The sequence below is a fragment of the Amphichorda felina genome (genome assembly GCF_050947745.1).
Source record: "Amphichorda felina strain 45539 chromosome Unknown scaffold_9, whole genome shotgun sequence".
Lineage (NCBI taxonomy): Eukaryota > Fungi > Ascomycota > Sordariomycetes > Hypocreales > Bionectriaceae > Amphichorda > Amphichorda felina.
In genome coordinates, this window is record NW_028145041.1 from 1,433,000 (window position 1) to 1,449,375 (window position 16,376).

A 16,376-nucleotide genomic window follows, 5' to 3' on the forward strand; every position below is an offset into this window, starting at 1 on the left:
TCCTGACACGAGTCGGGGAATCACCTCAATACTACCAAAAAAATATGGTCATTTTCCTTTGTTCGGTGGAGAATCCTGACTATCCTCAGTGGCCGTGAGAGCCTCGTTGGACTGGAACACCGTCTTGTCGTTTGCCACCGAATGTCCGAATGCCGACATCGTGAGCTCTAAGGCAGCTCTGATGAGTCGAAAACGGCTATTACTCTCCGAGTTAACAGATTTCATATTGTAAAGATAACGTATACTCCGGGCAGCGAAAGGGTCCTAGTGTCTCAACCCCATAACACGGTCCGTCTGTCAACGAAACCGGCCGTGACACTCGTCTATATACCCGGCTATTGACACTTGAGAGCTCCAAATAGCGCGACTGTCGACTTATTTCAGCCGCCTAAAGCCCATACCGGGTGAAGTGGCTACCCGTCGCAGCCGATAGGGCATTCCAGTGTCCTCGATGGTTGTGGGTCGTATCACGTCGCGGTTCCTTCCCAGCTACCAAGGAGGAGAAATCTATACGGGCAAGTTGGCGATGAAAACGACATTTCAAAACGATCTGCGTTTCGTTCTAATGGCGATATTCCATCTTCTCCGTCCGGATCCGCTGAGGAGCAGCATATAGCCGTTCTCGGGGACACCCATAGCTCTCAACACAGGGGAGGTGTTACCAGTGAGGGCTTCCCCTGCCTTGGGCTGGAGTATCTCGGTTTTTAATATTGGAGGCAAGAGTTCCATCCATGGCATTATTTTGTGGCGTTACATTATCAGCGGCCCAAGTGCGTCTCCGTTCTGTGGCTTTCCCGTCTTGAAAGCGTTTCACAAGAGTAAGTTCGAGGGCCATCGAGCCCGATTATTTGGGCCATGCCACGTCCATGCGGCGATCTTTAGCTTGCTTTTCACCTTTAAGCTCAATTTGGATAGCTGTCAAGCTCTGCGATCACTCGGCCGTACCTACTGGAACGGAAGTTTAAACTTTGACCCGCTCCGCATAATACCACCACCAACATGCAACCTTAAGGTTTCCAGAAGCTGCAAGGATTCGACTTGCCAGATGAGAAATGCAACCACAAAGCCATGATGGCATTTTGACCTTACCTAGGACGGTTTGGCCCATTGAGCCAAGGCCTCGTATCCTACTTTTCCGTCGTTCGGTTTCGTGAGCATTGGCGTTTGCGGGATCTCCCTTTGCTCTACATTGACTTTTCATGCAGGTTCTTTTGCCCTCTTCTGCCCACGATTTTGCTCGTCAAGTCAATATCAGCATACTTTGACCTGATGTCTCCTGTCGCTCTAGGCAATTCCCGGTGAGCTAAGACCCTCCGGTCATCGCCCGATGCGTAGATGATGGACCGGCGAACCTCCGTCCAAGCCAATCCCGCCAACTACAAAGAGTCGTTCCTTTCCCGCTCGAGATCTCAGGAACTTGTAGCTCATTCGCATCTGCTCTGCTCGGTTGTCAACATCTGTCCCTCTTGCAAAGGCCTTTGTGTGCTTGCTCCAACTTCACCCACCTTCGCTGGTCTTCATCTCGTGCCTCTCTCTTCAGGATGAGAGTCACCTCGACCCTCGCGTCTGCTGCGACGCTCCTGGGCGCGGCCACGGCCGGTGCTCCTTGGCGTGTGCACACCACCGTCATCAATGATGATTTCGAAATCTTCTGTCCGGTGCGTACATCTCTTCATTGTATGTAATCAAGCAAGGCAAGCTAAGACTAACATGGCACGCTCAGACCCCGACCACCTTCGTGCATAAGAATGTCACCTACACGGCCACTGAGGAAACCACCTTGACCATCACCAACTGCCCTTGCACCGTGACCACAAGCTTCCCCCCTGGCTTCACCACCAGCGAGGTCCCCGGCCCTCCCCACCATACCCAGGGTCCTCCTCCTCCCGGTACCCCATTCAAGCCTCAACCGACTCATCCTCCTATCAAGCCTCCGGGCCACTCTTCTGCCAAGCCTCCCCCGGGCGAGCCGTCCGTCAGCCATCCTCCCGGCGAAGCTCCCACTCACCCTCCCAGCGAGTCCACCCCCGAGCATCCTACGCCTGGCGAGTCCACCCCCGGGGAATCCACCCCCGAGAAACCGACTCCTGGCGAGTCTACCCCCGAGCATCCTACGCCTGGCGAGTCCACCCCCGGGGAATCCCACCCCGAGAACCCTGCCCCCGGCAAACCTACTCCCGGGGAATCTACCCCCGAAAAGCCTACTCCTGGCGAGTCTACCCCAGGCGAGTCTACTCCTGAGCATCCCACGCCTGGCGAGTCCACTCCTGAGCAGCCCACGCCTGGCGAGTCCACTCCTGAGCATCCCACGCCTGGCGAGTCCACTCCTGAGCAGCCCACGCCTGGCGAGTCTACCCCCGGAAAGCCCACCCCCGGGGAATCTATTCCCGAGAACCCTACCCCCGAAAAGCCTACTCCCGAGAACCCTACCCCCGAGAAACCTACTCCCGGAAAGCCTACTCCCGGCGAGTCTACCCCAGGCAAGTGTATCCCTGGCGGATCTACTCCTGGTGAATCCACCCCAGGCGAATCCACCCCAGGCGAGTGTCCCCCAGGAGAGTCTACTCCTGGCGAGTCTCCCGGTGAAGAAGCTCCTGAGAAGCCTGCCCCTAGTGAGGCCGCTCCTGAAAAGCCCGCTCAACCCCAGACCACCATGGCCAACACCAAGCCCGTCCACGGCCCCGGTAGCACCAACGTCCCTACCGGCCCCTCTGCACCGGCCGCCACCCCAACTGGCGTCCCCACCACCGGTGCTGCCGACCGCGTCGGTGCCTCCTTCGGTGCTTTGGCCTTCGTCGGTGCTGCTGCCCTCATGCTCTAAGGGCCTCCCACTTTTCTTCTATTCGGCCCGTGCGGCGAGGTTGGATGAGTGTTGACTTATCTGGTTGATGGCACCCGTGCTGCCTCCTGAACGAGTGTCTTTATTTCTTTATAGTCATCGTGCTGCAACAATATGTAGGAAAACTGGGATTCGGTAATATTGGGGGAGGAGATTTGGACGGTCCTTACTCAGGGTACTCTGGAGAGAGTATGTAATTTCACACTTGGGATAGAGGTTGGAAAAGAATATAAGATAATTGGTGGAAAAGCTGACGCTGTCTCGACGCGTGCTACTCGTGATTGCAAGGCTGTTCCCACGCCACACTGTGATCAATCTATATTGATATCATTCATAAAATCATTAAGATGCTACCCTTGCTAAATCAGAGGCACTTACAGCCGGACCCCGCCAGAGTGTCTCTAATCCACTGGCCCATCCATCATTCCCGAGGCCTCCAGCCTCGACCTCACCTCTCTCACCAATGCTTTGGCCTCCTCCACCTCAACGCCGTCCTGGCATAACTCGGTCGCTAGGCGGTTGGCTGTGTGGTAGTCGGCTGTGCGCATGGCGAATCGCGCGAGCCACATGCGCGCTTTACTGGTCGCGGCCGTAACACCCGTGCCCTCGCGCCCAGGGTTTTCATCGTCTCCCTCTGCACCGTCCTCGGAGCCTGCGGGAGAGTCGTTGTGGATCCTAACCGATTCGCTCATGTTATCCTCACCAGCCGCCGCGCTTCCATCCTCCTGGGCAACGCATAACTCCATGTAAGCCTTGGCCTCCTCCTCCTCACCGAGCTGGTCGTACATTGCCGCAATCTGCAGCAGAATATCAGGGTCCATGTGGCCAGGCACACCACGAGCACCCACCGGCTCCCCGCCGCTAGCAAAGCTGCTTCCCGTGTCGTAGTATGAATCTGCCAGCAGTGCTCGCTTGAGCGCCTTGATACCATCGCGATCCCTCCCCATTTTGTGCAGGCAGGATCCAACCGCCATCCACATCTTCCCATCCCATGGCCGCAGGCCCGCTGCTTTTTTGTAGTACCACAAAGAATAGGTATGCATCTCCAGCATCTCGTACGTCTGACCGAGACCATACCAAGCGCGGTAATCCCGGCGGTTGACGTCCACAGCCCGCCGATATGACTCGATAGCTGCGTGCGTGTTCTTGAGCTCGACGTACTCGTGGCCCATGAGGGTCCAGGCGGACAGACATGACCGATCGAGGGTCAAGGCGCGGCGGAAATACTGGACCGCTTTCTCATGCATGGATAGCAGAGAATAGTAGTTGCCGATAACAACACAAGACTCTGGGCGGAACTTGTCGACACTAGAGCAGATGTGTGCTAGGAATGCTAGTTTAGGACGAAGGTTGAGGACGTAGAGAATATTAGAGTAGTGATCCAAGGAGTCGAGCCGGTGCGGGTGGAGAGACAGCAGCCGGCTGAAGTGTTGCTCGGCGGCCATCAGGTCTTTGGAATGGTAGGACAGGAGGGCGTTACAAGTGAGGAGAAAAGCTGACGTCGGGAATATTGAAAGAAGCCGCTCTAGAGCATGGGCGTGGCTCGGGGATTGTTGATAAAGCTCCAGCGAGGCATGAAGGTGGAACATGTACGCCACAAGATGCTCAGGGCAGTGTTGCGCAATTTGGGCGAGCTATTTGATTCGGTTAGTGGAGGGCACCAGGGACGAAGCGACCATAGACATACCTCCTCTGCCCGGGTTATTAAAGAGGTCATCTCTAGCCAGCAGCCCCAATTGAAAGGGTATTTGTGGACGCTTCGAATGAGGAACTGCATCGCTCGTTCGTCGTTCTTCTCCTTGGCAAGGACTATGCCGTACCTACAAGACAAGGTCTGTCAGCTTGCCTCCCACATCCAGAAGACGTACTTCTCACAAATATTCAAGCCAGCCTTGACTCCCTGGGGCATCCCCGTCCTCATTGGTTCTCTCTTCGAACCAAACTGATAAGTATCGCCCAATAACGAGAAGCTCCTTGTTGACTACGGTTCCCAAATCTTGAGGTCCCATGACCATCTCGGTCTCCTCCGTCTTTCGCTTCTCGCCGGCCATAAACTTGGCGTACAGGGCCAGGAACAGACTCTTTTGGCTGATGCGTGGCAGTGAGACAGCTATCGGCGGGCGAGACGGGGCAGAGGTTTTGGACTTCTCTTTCCCTTTCGGCGCCATAGGGCTCGGTTCGGTCTTCGAGTTGAGTACGCTCGATAGCAGGGAGTCGGGCAAAAAGACAGCGGCGCAGCGATCGTATTCGTGGCAGTCGAAGAAGGATTTGGCAAGCAGGTACTTGCTGAACTCCTTGGCCTCCAAGGCAGCCTCCTCGGGGTCATTGTTGGGCGTGTATATGGGCGATGTGAGGGATCCCTCCGCGACAGGCTCACCATCGTCGGTCTCTGCAAGCGCGTTGAGCAGCTCCGCCGCCCTGGGGTTCTCGTCAGCTGTTGCTACACCCTGCTAGTGATGGAGAGAAGGGCACGGCGACATACCATTTTGCCGACTGGTACAGGCACCTCTCGGAGCATGTCACCACGGCATCCTGCAGGGCAGTGCGGAACTGGGCGACGTCCTGGGAGCTCAAGATCATGATGGTGGGGTGCTCTTTGCGACGACAGCGAGAGGAGCTGAAGAGCAGTGGGCTCGACCGCCGGAGCAAGGAAAAGACTCAAATTTGGTTCAGATCGACCATAACGCCCTCCGTAGGGCTCTTGAAATTGCTCAATGGAGAATTTCACGCCATATTGGTTCGGGAATATCGAGCAGGCACAGGGCAGATTGGCAGCACCAGTCACGTCAATGTTGGAAGTCGCGACGCTTGTCGCGTATGTGAGTACAGTGCGGAGGTTATCGACACTGTATTCGCACTCACAGTGGAACCATGAGATGGAACCTAAGCCCATAGTACTTTATACATTCAAGGATATTTCCGTGATCCAATTTGAGTGATTAAGTGATCATGAAGCTCCATTGAATGGTTTTATTAGCTTTGGGTGAATCTTAATCCCTGGGAATTGTTGTTATAAAAAATTCTAGGATGATATAAAGCTAAAGTCTAATTGATTTATCAAACCAGCTTTGATATACTCGGTAATTCTCTTTGCTTATCTATATCGTAGGATATTATTCTCGATTTAGACGGATTGATGTAAATATCTAGTAACTAGTTTCTCCACAAAGGATACTAGTCGAGATTTGAATCGAATCCTTCAGATAATTTATTTTATCATAACGCTCTTTGTTTTCTTCACGTGTCCGTATTTCCTATATATCTAGTCTCTCTTTCTATATAAATTTATATATGAATATATATCCGGACTAGCCTTGACTATCAATTATTGCTATATTCACCAATCAAAATTAATGTTTCACTCGGAGACACAGACTAAAATATTCCTATAAATGCACATTACTCTATCAAACAATGTCCAAATGGACAACTAAGTACCTAGTTGACCCGGCATCCTTACTTATGTTAGCAGTTGTCGCAATCGTCATCACCTATTTTATAGCAGCAGGCAGACTTGAAACCCCGGCTGTCAGGTTTCCCACTTGTTAGTTTAGCAGAGGATGGGTTGTTCTCAAAAAAGTATCCTGGACTAAGAATAGCTTCAAAGTGCTAGCAAAAGGGCTGCGGGAATATGCTGGAGCCTCTGGAGTAGTGACAGAGCCCGATTAGCTAGTGTAAGTTACTTTTCCTAAAAACGTCTGACTCTACTTGATAATGGCAGCGAACACAATGAGAGTGTATGAATCGGGTTCCGCCCACAGAGCACGACAGAGGAGAGTATTACATATATTTCGGAAGGATTGAAGAGCCTGTGGGCAGCCTGTGGGCTCGCTCTGCCACTTGGGGCTTTCTTTTAAGCTTCCTCATCATGTCCACCATGGAGTCGTGGCGACGTTGTCATCGAGGTAGCTGAAAACATTGTTGGCCTATTTCTCGAAGGGGGTCGTCGGATTTTAGCAAATGGACGAGGATTATAAACCGGGGGTGGGGACAGAAGAATAGGGAAACTGAATGCTGAGAGACTGCCATGTTGGTAGAGACTTACATTGTGCAAGTTTGTTGGGGCTTCGTCAGCACCAATGTTGAAACGGTTCATCAGGCCTCCGTGTTTTCTTCTAGGCCTTTCCGATCGGAGCTGTTGCTGCTATATGTTTATAGGCAGTTCATATCCCAGATCGCTTTGATCAACTGGGACCAAGGAGGAGCATAATTTTATCCACTCTCTTAAGTCTTGATTCAGTTGAATTTTCCATTTTGCATCTTTTACTACCATGTTCCCCATGGCACTCCACTGGGATGGGACATTCTATCCATGGCGAAGCGCCACAGTCATTGCGTTGGGGGAGAGGGCACATAACATTTAGCCTACGGTACGGATATGACTAACTGTATGTAGAATTATTTAAACAAGCTCGAAATTTAATTCCCCGGCCCGTACCTCGAGGAACATTTCTTCCATTCTGTTATTTCAAAATATATCATCTCTAGTCCGTGGCTACAGAAATCTCCGCTCTGCACCATGTCTCCCGCCGCGATGGATGTAGTGACCAACCCCGTACAGGTAGAGTCGCCATCATCAGTCACAACGCCGCTTCGTGGGCCTCACTTCCACTTGAAGTGCGCCAAATGATACTAAGCTTAGTGGGCTTTCCCATCTATGGGAGGCGATACAGCGGCCTGGACTCCCCAAAGGTAGCTCGGTTCGCTACCGTGTGCTGGGAATGGCAGGTCTTCTTCGAGACTTGTACATTTCAGCGTCTTGTTCTTGATCCCGACTCCCTCGGCAAATTTGATGCAATCGTCAGACGACATGACACTCTTTTGGGGTATATCCGAAAAATCTAGCTTCAAGTTCAGCTCTCAAATTACAGGTGTCCCCGTTGTAATAAACCGGAAGATAAGACAACACAACATCGGTATGTTGGGCATCCATATCTCCTACTCTGATCCTAGTGTACTTTAGTGCTAATCAACACTCGCAGAAACAACATAATATTTACAACGTGTATTCAGTCTCTTCTGGGAACTCTCAAACTCTGGGATCCCGCGAGATATGGGCCCGATGGAATGACACTGATGTTGTCTGCTTCTCGCCCAGCCATACAGAGCATCGGTTTAACCGATGCGAAATCAAGGACGGTTATCCATTTCACTACGCCAAAGACCTAGATATTGTACCTAGTATGATTAATTTCCACCAGACGAACGTTGCTGAGCCGTTCAGCCGTCATTTTCATCGCGGCTGCCCTCCACCGTTATACATTGGGCATGTCACAAGGGTGCAGGGAACTCCGCTCCGTTTAGAACCACGAGGGACTGAGCGAGGCCGCTTCATCAGCCAATTCAAGAGTCTTCCTGTCGTGCCCATTGTCAAAGGACTGATTATGCGCAGACAGTTTCGCAGGGAAATTCACGTGGGGACACTGTCTCGGCTACTTAGTCGAAGCTTTGTGGCATTGGAGTGGTTCCGCTTCGAGAGGACTATTTCCCCGGAGCCCCATAAGCAAATTTCCTTTGATCAAGGTATGAAACGCGGAACAGTCTTTACGGAGGGTATCTGATGAAGCTAACGCCCCTTTCTCAGGCTTCCAGTTGCACTTACTGCCCTCCCTGCCGAAAACATTGCGCCAGCTCTCCTTCACGCAGTGGGAAATTCCCAAATTTGAGCGCTGCGATGGTCTCGAGGAAGTTGGATATGAAATTTCTCCATATGCTCAGGCCTACCTACCTCGGGAGATGGCAAAGCTTTCTCAAAGACTGGAGCAGTTCTGCCCTCCATGGCAGATGGACACAGCTGCCTTTCTTCAGTCTATTGTTGAACAGGGGGAGTCACCTGAGGTGCTTGAAAGCTCCCTAAAACACATAATCCTGCGTTGTTTGCTCTTAAGTTCAGACAGAAGCAGGCAAGATTTCGAATCGCTAGTAATCCTCGCAGCCAAAGCGGCTCTGTCGCTTCCCCAACTGGAAGCTATAGAGCTTTGGGGTACCTGTCTTGATGGACAGGAAAGCCACGCATATATTTTCCGGTACAGTAATGAAGACGGTCGAGCCAGTATCTTCTGGAGCAGCTATGAAGAGACCATGGTGGCTCAGGCGCGGATTATCGCCAAGTGGAGCGTGGTGGCCCAGAAACACTCGCATTCGACTCTCGCGTACAACGTAATCCCCTTTCCGGAAACGAAGGCAGAGATTTCCAGATCTGATGGAACCTGCATATATCGATATCTGCTACTCAAAGATTTATTGTTTGATCCAATTACGCGGATGATTCTAGAGAACGAGCCTTATGAATAGAGCTTAGATGAGGAGAGCAATTCATCGCAGCAAGGTGAGCCTCTGGATTCAAGTATCGCGAATCTAAATCTTTTGGGTAGCAATCTTTTGATGGAAAGCCTTGAAGTGGATGACGACCTTGCGTCACTGCAAGCAGATATCATGGATTTTCATGCTAGAGTCAACGCCTTTCTTCAGCAGTATCGTGGGTAGTACAGCGCCTGTCTTCGTTTCTGGTGGCGCATATCTGTCGCCTTATTTTAAGCGTTGATATTTAAGAGGATACGGGATCTAGAGAGTTATTTAGATCATGATACATGAGCAGGCAAGGCCAACTAATTCACTTAAGTCATCCAAGTCGGTGATGCAAACTTGTTGCAGCATACCGCGGAGTTTTTCTAACATGAGCACTGCTAGTTGGGGGATGGAATCTTCCGGCCCTGTCACACGCGCGTCTTTTGCTAACATAAATATAAGTATGAATTTGTAACGATGAGTCGGGAGGCCATGGGGGATTCGTAATAAGCAACGGGGGCGCCCGGTGAGGGCATATACCCTTTGGGTCTTCCAAACTAGGTACTCCACAGGGACCTCCTAGCGATGTTCGCTCTCTATGGCCATGTGGAAGGGTTATTGTAGTATTATAAGGACGACGGCGCCGTGATTAATATATGTAGTTATACGTGGGATGGGAAGACGCCCCTATATATTGCCTTCAATGTAGGTTTCAAATCAGCAGTATAATCAATGTTATATTCTAGTGCTAATTTCTACTATAAGTTGTAGTGGAATTCTCGCATATATATCGGATTTGGGATGGGGAATCGGACTCGGCCTTTAATACGATCTTGGGTAAAGTCTCACAATGCCGCGTGGAAGTAAGGGGGGGTTTAGCCAAGGTGCGTAGTTCAAAGATGTCTAGGAATACACCAGGGCATGTATCATCCCATATAAAGATATAACAAGTTTCTTTTGAGAATAAATCCTCCACTGAGAAAGTCGGTTTTTGGTTCTCGGTGTAGCCGTATCATAATATACGTGCTAGGCGCAGGGTGAGAAAGCTCATGTCCGCATGTTCTGCGATACCGCCGCAGTAGATGGGCGAAAAATGGATTTAAAAAAAAAAACCAAAAAAAAAAACATACAACAGCCGGTATTCGCTGGTCGTCACCGACCCAACTACTAATCAGCCTCTTGGTGGCTTGACTCTGGGAGAGCGGACGGGATCCCGTATTTTCCACTAGATATGGTCGTATGTGGTGGGTACCAGACGAGGAAGTCTTATATTGGCGCGTTCCACTAAACCTACGAGATAGTAAAAAAATAGATCAAAAACAACACAAAAAACATACAACAGCCGGTATTCGCTGGTCGTCACCGACCCAACTACTAATCAGCCCCTTAGCAGCTTGACTCTGGGAGAGCAGACGGGATCCCGTATTTTCCACTAGGTATGGTCGTATGTGGTGGATAGAAGACCAGAGAGGGTTATATCGGTTCGCTCCACCAAACCATAATGATAATAAAAAGACAAAAAAACATACAACAGCCGGTATTCGCTGGTCGTCACCGACCCAACTACTAATCAGCCCCTCAGCGGCTTGACTCTGGGAGAGCGGACGGGATCCCGTATTTTCCACTGGGTATGGTCGTATGTGCTAGAGGGCATGAGAATAGTACCTATAGCACTTCTCTGCTCCCTATGAGAAGAGGGGCCCAACAGTAAAAGAACTCTCAATATTTACATGGGTAGATACTTAAGTTTGTACTCAGGCCACTATACTGAACAGCTCGATGACCTTTAGCCCGATTCCGTGGCAAAAGGTGAAGCTTGTCAGAGCTCTCGTCATCGTTCGGGACTTAAATGCACGACGTGCCCCGCGGTGTCTCGATGGAGGCTCACCGAGAGATGGATTGTGGATCGCACGCAGGCGACAGGTAGGCAACAAGGCCCAAAATACTCCGAACACCCTGCCGATGATCCCACCTGATTTGCGCCCTCCCATCGTCCAATTCGGTGCCTTTTTTTAGGCCCCTCTCCTCAGGCTGGACCCTGGGTGGCGGGGTATCCATCTGGCAAGGGGCTGGCGGCCTGGCACTGATGTGTTCCTGCAGGTCCCGACTGGCGTGTAGAATGAGGGGCACTTGGGCTCTTTTATTTTCTCGGCCGATAAATTGGCCTTCACCGCCCGCCCTCCACCTCCTTATCCCCCACCTTATCACCCAAACACTTGCCAGCGATCTCTCGTCAACACCGTCACCATGGCACAGAAAACCACTCTTAAGGAGTTCGAATCCGTCTACCCCAAGCTCGAGGAGGCTCTCCTCGAGCATGCCAAGTCGTACAAGCTCCCCCAGGTCGAGCTCGACTGGTACAAGAAGGTAGAGCTTCCCCCCAATCCACTCCCTCTTCGCCCAACGCTCCATCTATCCCAGCGCGTTTGACTAACGCCCCTCTCTCTCACCCTTCAGAACCTCGAGGTGAACCCTCTCGGCGGAAAATGCAACCGTGGCATGTCCGTACCCGACTCCGCCTCCCTCCTCCTCGGCCGCCGCCTTACCGAGGAGGAGTACTTCCAGGCCGCGACCCTGGGCTGGATGACGGAGCTGCTCCAGGCCTTTTTCCTCGTCTCCGACGACATCATGGACAGCAGCGTTACCCGCCGCGGCAACCCCTGCTGGTACCGCCAGGAGGGTGTGGGCATGATCGCCATCAACGACGCCTTCCTGCTCGAGACCGCCATCTACACTCTCCTCAAGAAGTTCTTCCGCTCGCACCCTGCCTACGTCGACATGCTCGAGCTCTTCCATGAGACCTCGTACCAGACCGAGCTCGGCCAGCTCTGCGACCTGCTCACCGCCCCCGAGGACAAGGTCAATCTGGACAACTTCTCCATGGAGAAGTACCGCTTCATCGTCATCTACAAGACGGCGTACTACTCCTTCTACCTCCCCGTCGCTCTCGCTCTCCACATGCTCAACCTCGCCACCCCCGAGACCCTCAAGCAGGCCGAGGACATCCTCATTCCTCTCGGCGAGTACTTCCAGATCCAGGACGACTACCTTGACAACTTTGGCCTGCCCGAGCACATTGGCAAGATTGGCACCGACATCAAGGACAACAAGTGCTCTTGGCTCATCAACCAGGCCCTTGAGATTGCCACCCCCGAGCAGCGCAAGATCATCGAGGAGAACTACGGCCAGAAGGATGACGCCAAGGAGGCCATCATCAAAAAGCTCTTCGACGAAATGAAGCTCAAGGAGCGCTTCGAGGAGTTTGAGGAGAGACGCGCCGGCGAGATCCGCGACATGATCGCCAAGGTTGACGAGAGCACCGGCCTCAAGCGCAGCGTCTTTGAGGTTTTCCTGGGCAAGATCTACAAGCGGAGCAAGTAAACGCGTGCCCTGCATTCCTGACGATGGCGGGTTGATTTAGGTGCAAGGGGGAGCCCCGATCCAATATAGAGATGAAATATACCTAGATGTATGCAACAAGTATTTTTAATGAGAGCCAAGTTCAAAACAGCAGCTATGAGACTAAGAAACCTCGAGTTGAGTCCAGAAACAAATAGCCCTCGAGCACACTAATCCCAACATCGTCCATTACTCGTTAACCAGAATCCATTGTTCCATAGCCACCGATGGCCTTGTTCCCAATCCCCATTCTCCAGTCCAAATTTCCGCCCCCCAATTTTCAACCCCAAAACCAGGGGTGACGAATAGAAGATAATATCGAAGAATGTACATTATAAAGTCCATAAAATCGTTAATGAACCCCCCAATCAGGCATTGAGCACGGTGTCACTTGACCCGGTTGATAAGGGGTTCCTGAGGACGCCCACCTCGGCCTCGCGTCGGCTCCTGGTACATTGGACCACTTCCCGGGCGCCTCGCAGAGCGGAACGGCAGAGGCGGCACGGGCGGCTGATCCGCAGACATGTAGCGCTGTCCGCTAGAGCGGGCAGCCGCCATGGAGTGACTCCTGGGTCGCCCGGATGTCGACCCGCCCATGGCGGACGCGCTCGCTCTAGAGGTGCTGCGAGTGGGCATGGGCTGGCTCGACGTGGTGCCGCCGGTCGCGAAGTTGATGAGGGGCGCGCCGGCTGGAGGCTTCACGGCCCGTCCGACACCCAGCCTCTGGCTTGGTCGCGAACGGAGGGACTCTGAAGGGTTGGAGGCATTGGGGCCGCCCGGATACGCAGTGTCCGCGGTGACCGGGCGGTATTGGGATGGCCGTGACTGGCTGCGCGCACGAGCCGAGTGTTCCAGAGCAGAGGGGAACCATGAGCTAGCCTCGGCACTCCTCTCCAAGGGAGAGGTTGGTGACTTCGGCAAGCTGTTCAGAAGAGAGGGACCTTCGGTGAAAGGCCCTTCCTCCCTCTTGGCTTCCGTTGGGGATGTTTCAGCCCGCTTTCGCCTGTCGTAGGCGTCGCCTAGCAGACCACCGGCGAGGAATTCGCTGCTCCCCTGGGACGACTGGGGTACAGGGGGAGGGGGCGCCCACAATTTTGGCTTAACTGGGCTCTCCGTCAACTTCCTTGCTCTCGTTGATGCGGCCCTACCAAACACGTCGCTTGGTTGGTTTGACCGTGGCATATCAATAAGAGGGCCGAGTTCCCCAACGGTGGGGGGAGTGCGTTCCCCGGACGGTTGATCCCTGTAAGAGCTACTCGTATACCTCGAAGTGCTCGGCGAGTATTTGGCTGAGGTGGCGGACCTCCTCACAGATGCTGAACCCTTGGGAGTCTGGGTATCAAGCCTCTTGTTGGCCAGATACCAGCTTCGCCAGCCGAACACCAGCTGGTGGAAGCGCTGCGCCAGCGCTTCATCATCGGTAGAGAAGTAGTGCACAAAGTTCTCACCGTTGGGGAACAGGTTCGACTTTTGCTGGCTCTTGACGGCAAAGCAGAACTTCTTGGGCGCCTTGATGTCACGCTTGACTTCGCCCTGCGCGGGCGTGAAGATGTCAAAATCGGACATGTGGCACAGGATGGTGCTGGTCTTGTCTGTGGGCTTGGTGTCTGGGCGCTTCGCGGCAAAGATCTGGCCGCTTTCCATCAAGGTGATCCAGCGCTTGCTCCATTTCCCACGGCGCGGAGAGTGGTAGAGCTGGACGGTGAACCCCGTAGGAGGGTCAGCGGTCTTTGGGACGGAAGCTAGTTCGAGGTCTGCGGCGTCTGGAGGTGAGTCGTAGGACACGACCTGCAGCGAGTTGCGCTGGTCGCGATCCCATGAGTTCATGACATCGCGAATGCTCTCATAGCGGCGCAAGCGCCTCTCCAGTCCCTGCTGCTCATAGCACTCGAAGACGATGCTCGTTGCAGGGTTGATCCTGTGACTGATGAGATTGGCAGTGCCATAGGCTATGTCGACAGGACATGTGTCCGGTGTAACCGGGAGATTGATGGTAGATGACAGACATCGGACGGTTACACGCTGAGAGGTTATGGTCAACAACGTCTCACAATCAGATTTCAGGGGCAGGACACAACTCACTCTCTCGCCTCCATTGCTCGCCGAGGCCGGCGCATCAACGCCGCCATGCTCACGAAGGCTCATGATTTGCGACGACGGGTCTTCGTCCACGAATGGTAACGGCAAAGTCCAAGTGCTGTTGATGTGGGCGGGCGCGCTCTTTGGAGTAGGCGGCTGGCCGGGCGCATTGGGCTTGTTGCGTCTGGAGAAGAAAGGGAGTTTGTCGAGGATGAGCCTCGAGGGCTTGAGCTTAGACTTCTTGGGCTTGGGCTCGGGCTTGGACGAGGCGGTGGCGGCAAGCTGGGCCTGGAGCCGGGCGAGGTCGAGCTTCTTCTGTTCGGCGAGGATGCGATCCGTCTCGGCCTCGAGCCGTGCGACCTCGTCGGCCCAGCGTGCGTCGTCTCCAGGGTCTTGGCGGTGAGAAGCGTCGCTGCCGGTTCCCACAGGGGTTCTTGGCGCGTCTGGCTGTCGTCCCCAGTTGTTCGGAGGCGTGGACGGCGCAGAGCACGGAGGAGGGCACGGCGGCGTGGGCGGTGGGGGAGACGGCGGAGGGGACGGCGGCGCGGTCTGGTTGAATCTGGCAAAGTTCAGAGATCTGCTGCCGCGAAGAGGTTTGTGGTTCGTGCGGATGGTGGACGGAGCTGGCGACGGGAGGTTCACAGACTTGGGGTTTAAAGGTATTACAGTTCTGGTGGGGGCGGGACCAGCAGGCGGAATGCTGGAGTTGGTTGTTTGCTGGCGTCGCCTGTGGTCGACGCATTCCTTGGCTGCATAGTAGCCGCCCTTGGAGGGCCCCTTGGATGCTACTACACTACTGGCCGATCGACGCCTGGTGGGCGAGCCCTCTGCCGCGGCATCTTGACTGCTATTACGGCCGGTGTCGCGGCTAGTGTCGCAGCTGGTAGTGGTGCTGCGGCTGTTGCCGTTGCCACTGCTGTTGGCGTCGTCGTTGTTGTCGCAGAAGACGTCAAATGTCTTGTTGCGGCCGGGTGACGAGATGCTTTTGCCACGGAGGCTGCGATATCGAGAGACGTGTGGCGGGTTCTGGCGCTGATCATGGTGGTGGTGGTGGTGGTGATGCTGGTTATACTGGTTGTACTGGCTGTACTGGCTATGCTGGTAATAGTGGTGTGCTGGTGGGGGCGGCAGTGGTACTGGCGACAGCGGGGGGGCAGCGCTGCCGTCCGCTAGAGCCCCTGTGGGCGAGCTTGTACGCGTACTCGTGCTAGATGTGTCCATCTCAGCTTCTTTGTGGATCATCCAACAGTCAGCTGGTCAATCAATCAATCGCCCCTCGTCCGCTCGACACTGCGTCTCGATATGCGTCCTGGTGCGTCCTGGTGCGTCCTGGTGCGTCTTCGGTGCGTCTGTGCCCGGTTCAACAGTCAGCTCTTAACGTCCGCAGAAACAGGTACCAATGCTGTCCCACCTTCGATCTGTCCTTGTGCCATGTGTCCAGGACTCCAAGGCAACCCAGCCACCGACGTACTGAACGAATGGACGGCCACGAAAAGAGGCCACGACAGAATAGAGTTCTTAACCACAGCGGACGAACCCGAAAGGAAAAGGGATCCGAGAAGGCAAACGTGCCAGAGGCGGCATTCTTGAGGAATCGGCCATCAGCACATCCAAAGCCAAGGCCGACATGTTGCGGCATGTTGGGCATGTTGTTGCATCCCTTGCATCGCGTATGTCCTAGACATGTGCATACCTACTAGCTATTACCTGAGTACTAGTGCCATCATCAGCCAGCCTCGGACGCGTCTTCATCTCGCAGACTCAGACTCTC

The 16,376-nt window shown here is 53.6% G+C and overlaps 4 protein-coding genes across 4 annotated transcripts; 2 read left to right on the forward strand and 2 right to left on the reverse strand.

The window, feature by feature from the left end:
• Positions 1-1,541: 1,541 nt before the first annotated feature.
• On the forward strand, positions 1,542-2,821 carry ACO1O0_009012 (uncharacterized protein; the record flags this gene model as incomplete). The annotated part of the gene is made up of 2 exons (XM_083198366.1): positions 1,542-1,658; positions 1,724-2,821. The coding sequence occupies 2 exons, from the start codon at positions 1,542-1,544 to the stop codon at positions 2,819-2,821; spliced, it is 1,215 nt and encodes a 404-aa protein (XP_083046101.1).
• Positions 2,822-3,240: 419 nt separating this feature from the next.
• Positions 3,241-5,419, reverse strand: cut23 (anaphase promoting complex subunit CDC23; the record flags this gene model as incomplete). The annotated part of the gene is made up of 4 exons (XM_083198367.1): positions 3,241-4,473; positions 4,527-4,659; positions 4,715-5,257; positions 5,322-5,419. The coding sequence occupies 4 exons, from the start codon at positions 5,417-5,419 to the stop codon at positions 3,241-3,243; spliced, it is 2,007 nt and encodes a 668-aa protein (XP_083046102.1).
• Positions 5,420-11,374: 5,955 nt separating this feature from the next.
• On the forward strand, positions 11,375-12,508 carry ACO1O0_009014 (bifunctional (2E,6E)-farnesyl diphosphate synthase/dimethylallyltranstransferase; the record flags this gene model as incomplete). Its single annotated transcript, XM_083198368.1, has 2 exons — positions 11,375-11,494; positions 11,585-12,508. 2 exons carry the CDS (start codon positions 11,375-11,377, stop codon positions 12,506-12,508), a joined length of 1,044 nt encoding a protein of 347 aa, XP_083046103.1.
• Positions 12,509-12,913: 405 nt separating this feature from the next.
• ACO1O0_009015 (uncharacterized protein) lies at positions 12,914-16,244 on the reverse strand (the record flags this gene model as incomplete). The annotated part of the gene is made up of 3 exons (XM_083198369.1): positions 12,914-14,548; positions 14,609-15,703; positions 16,143-16,244. 3 exons carry the CDS (start codon positions 16,242-16,244, stop codon positions 12,914-12,916), a joined length of 2,832 nt encoding a protein of 943 aa, XP_083046104.1.
• Positions 16,245-16,376: the final 132 nt, after the last annotated feature.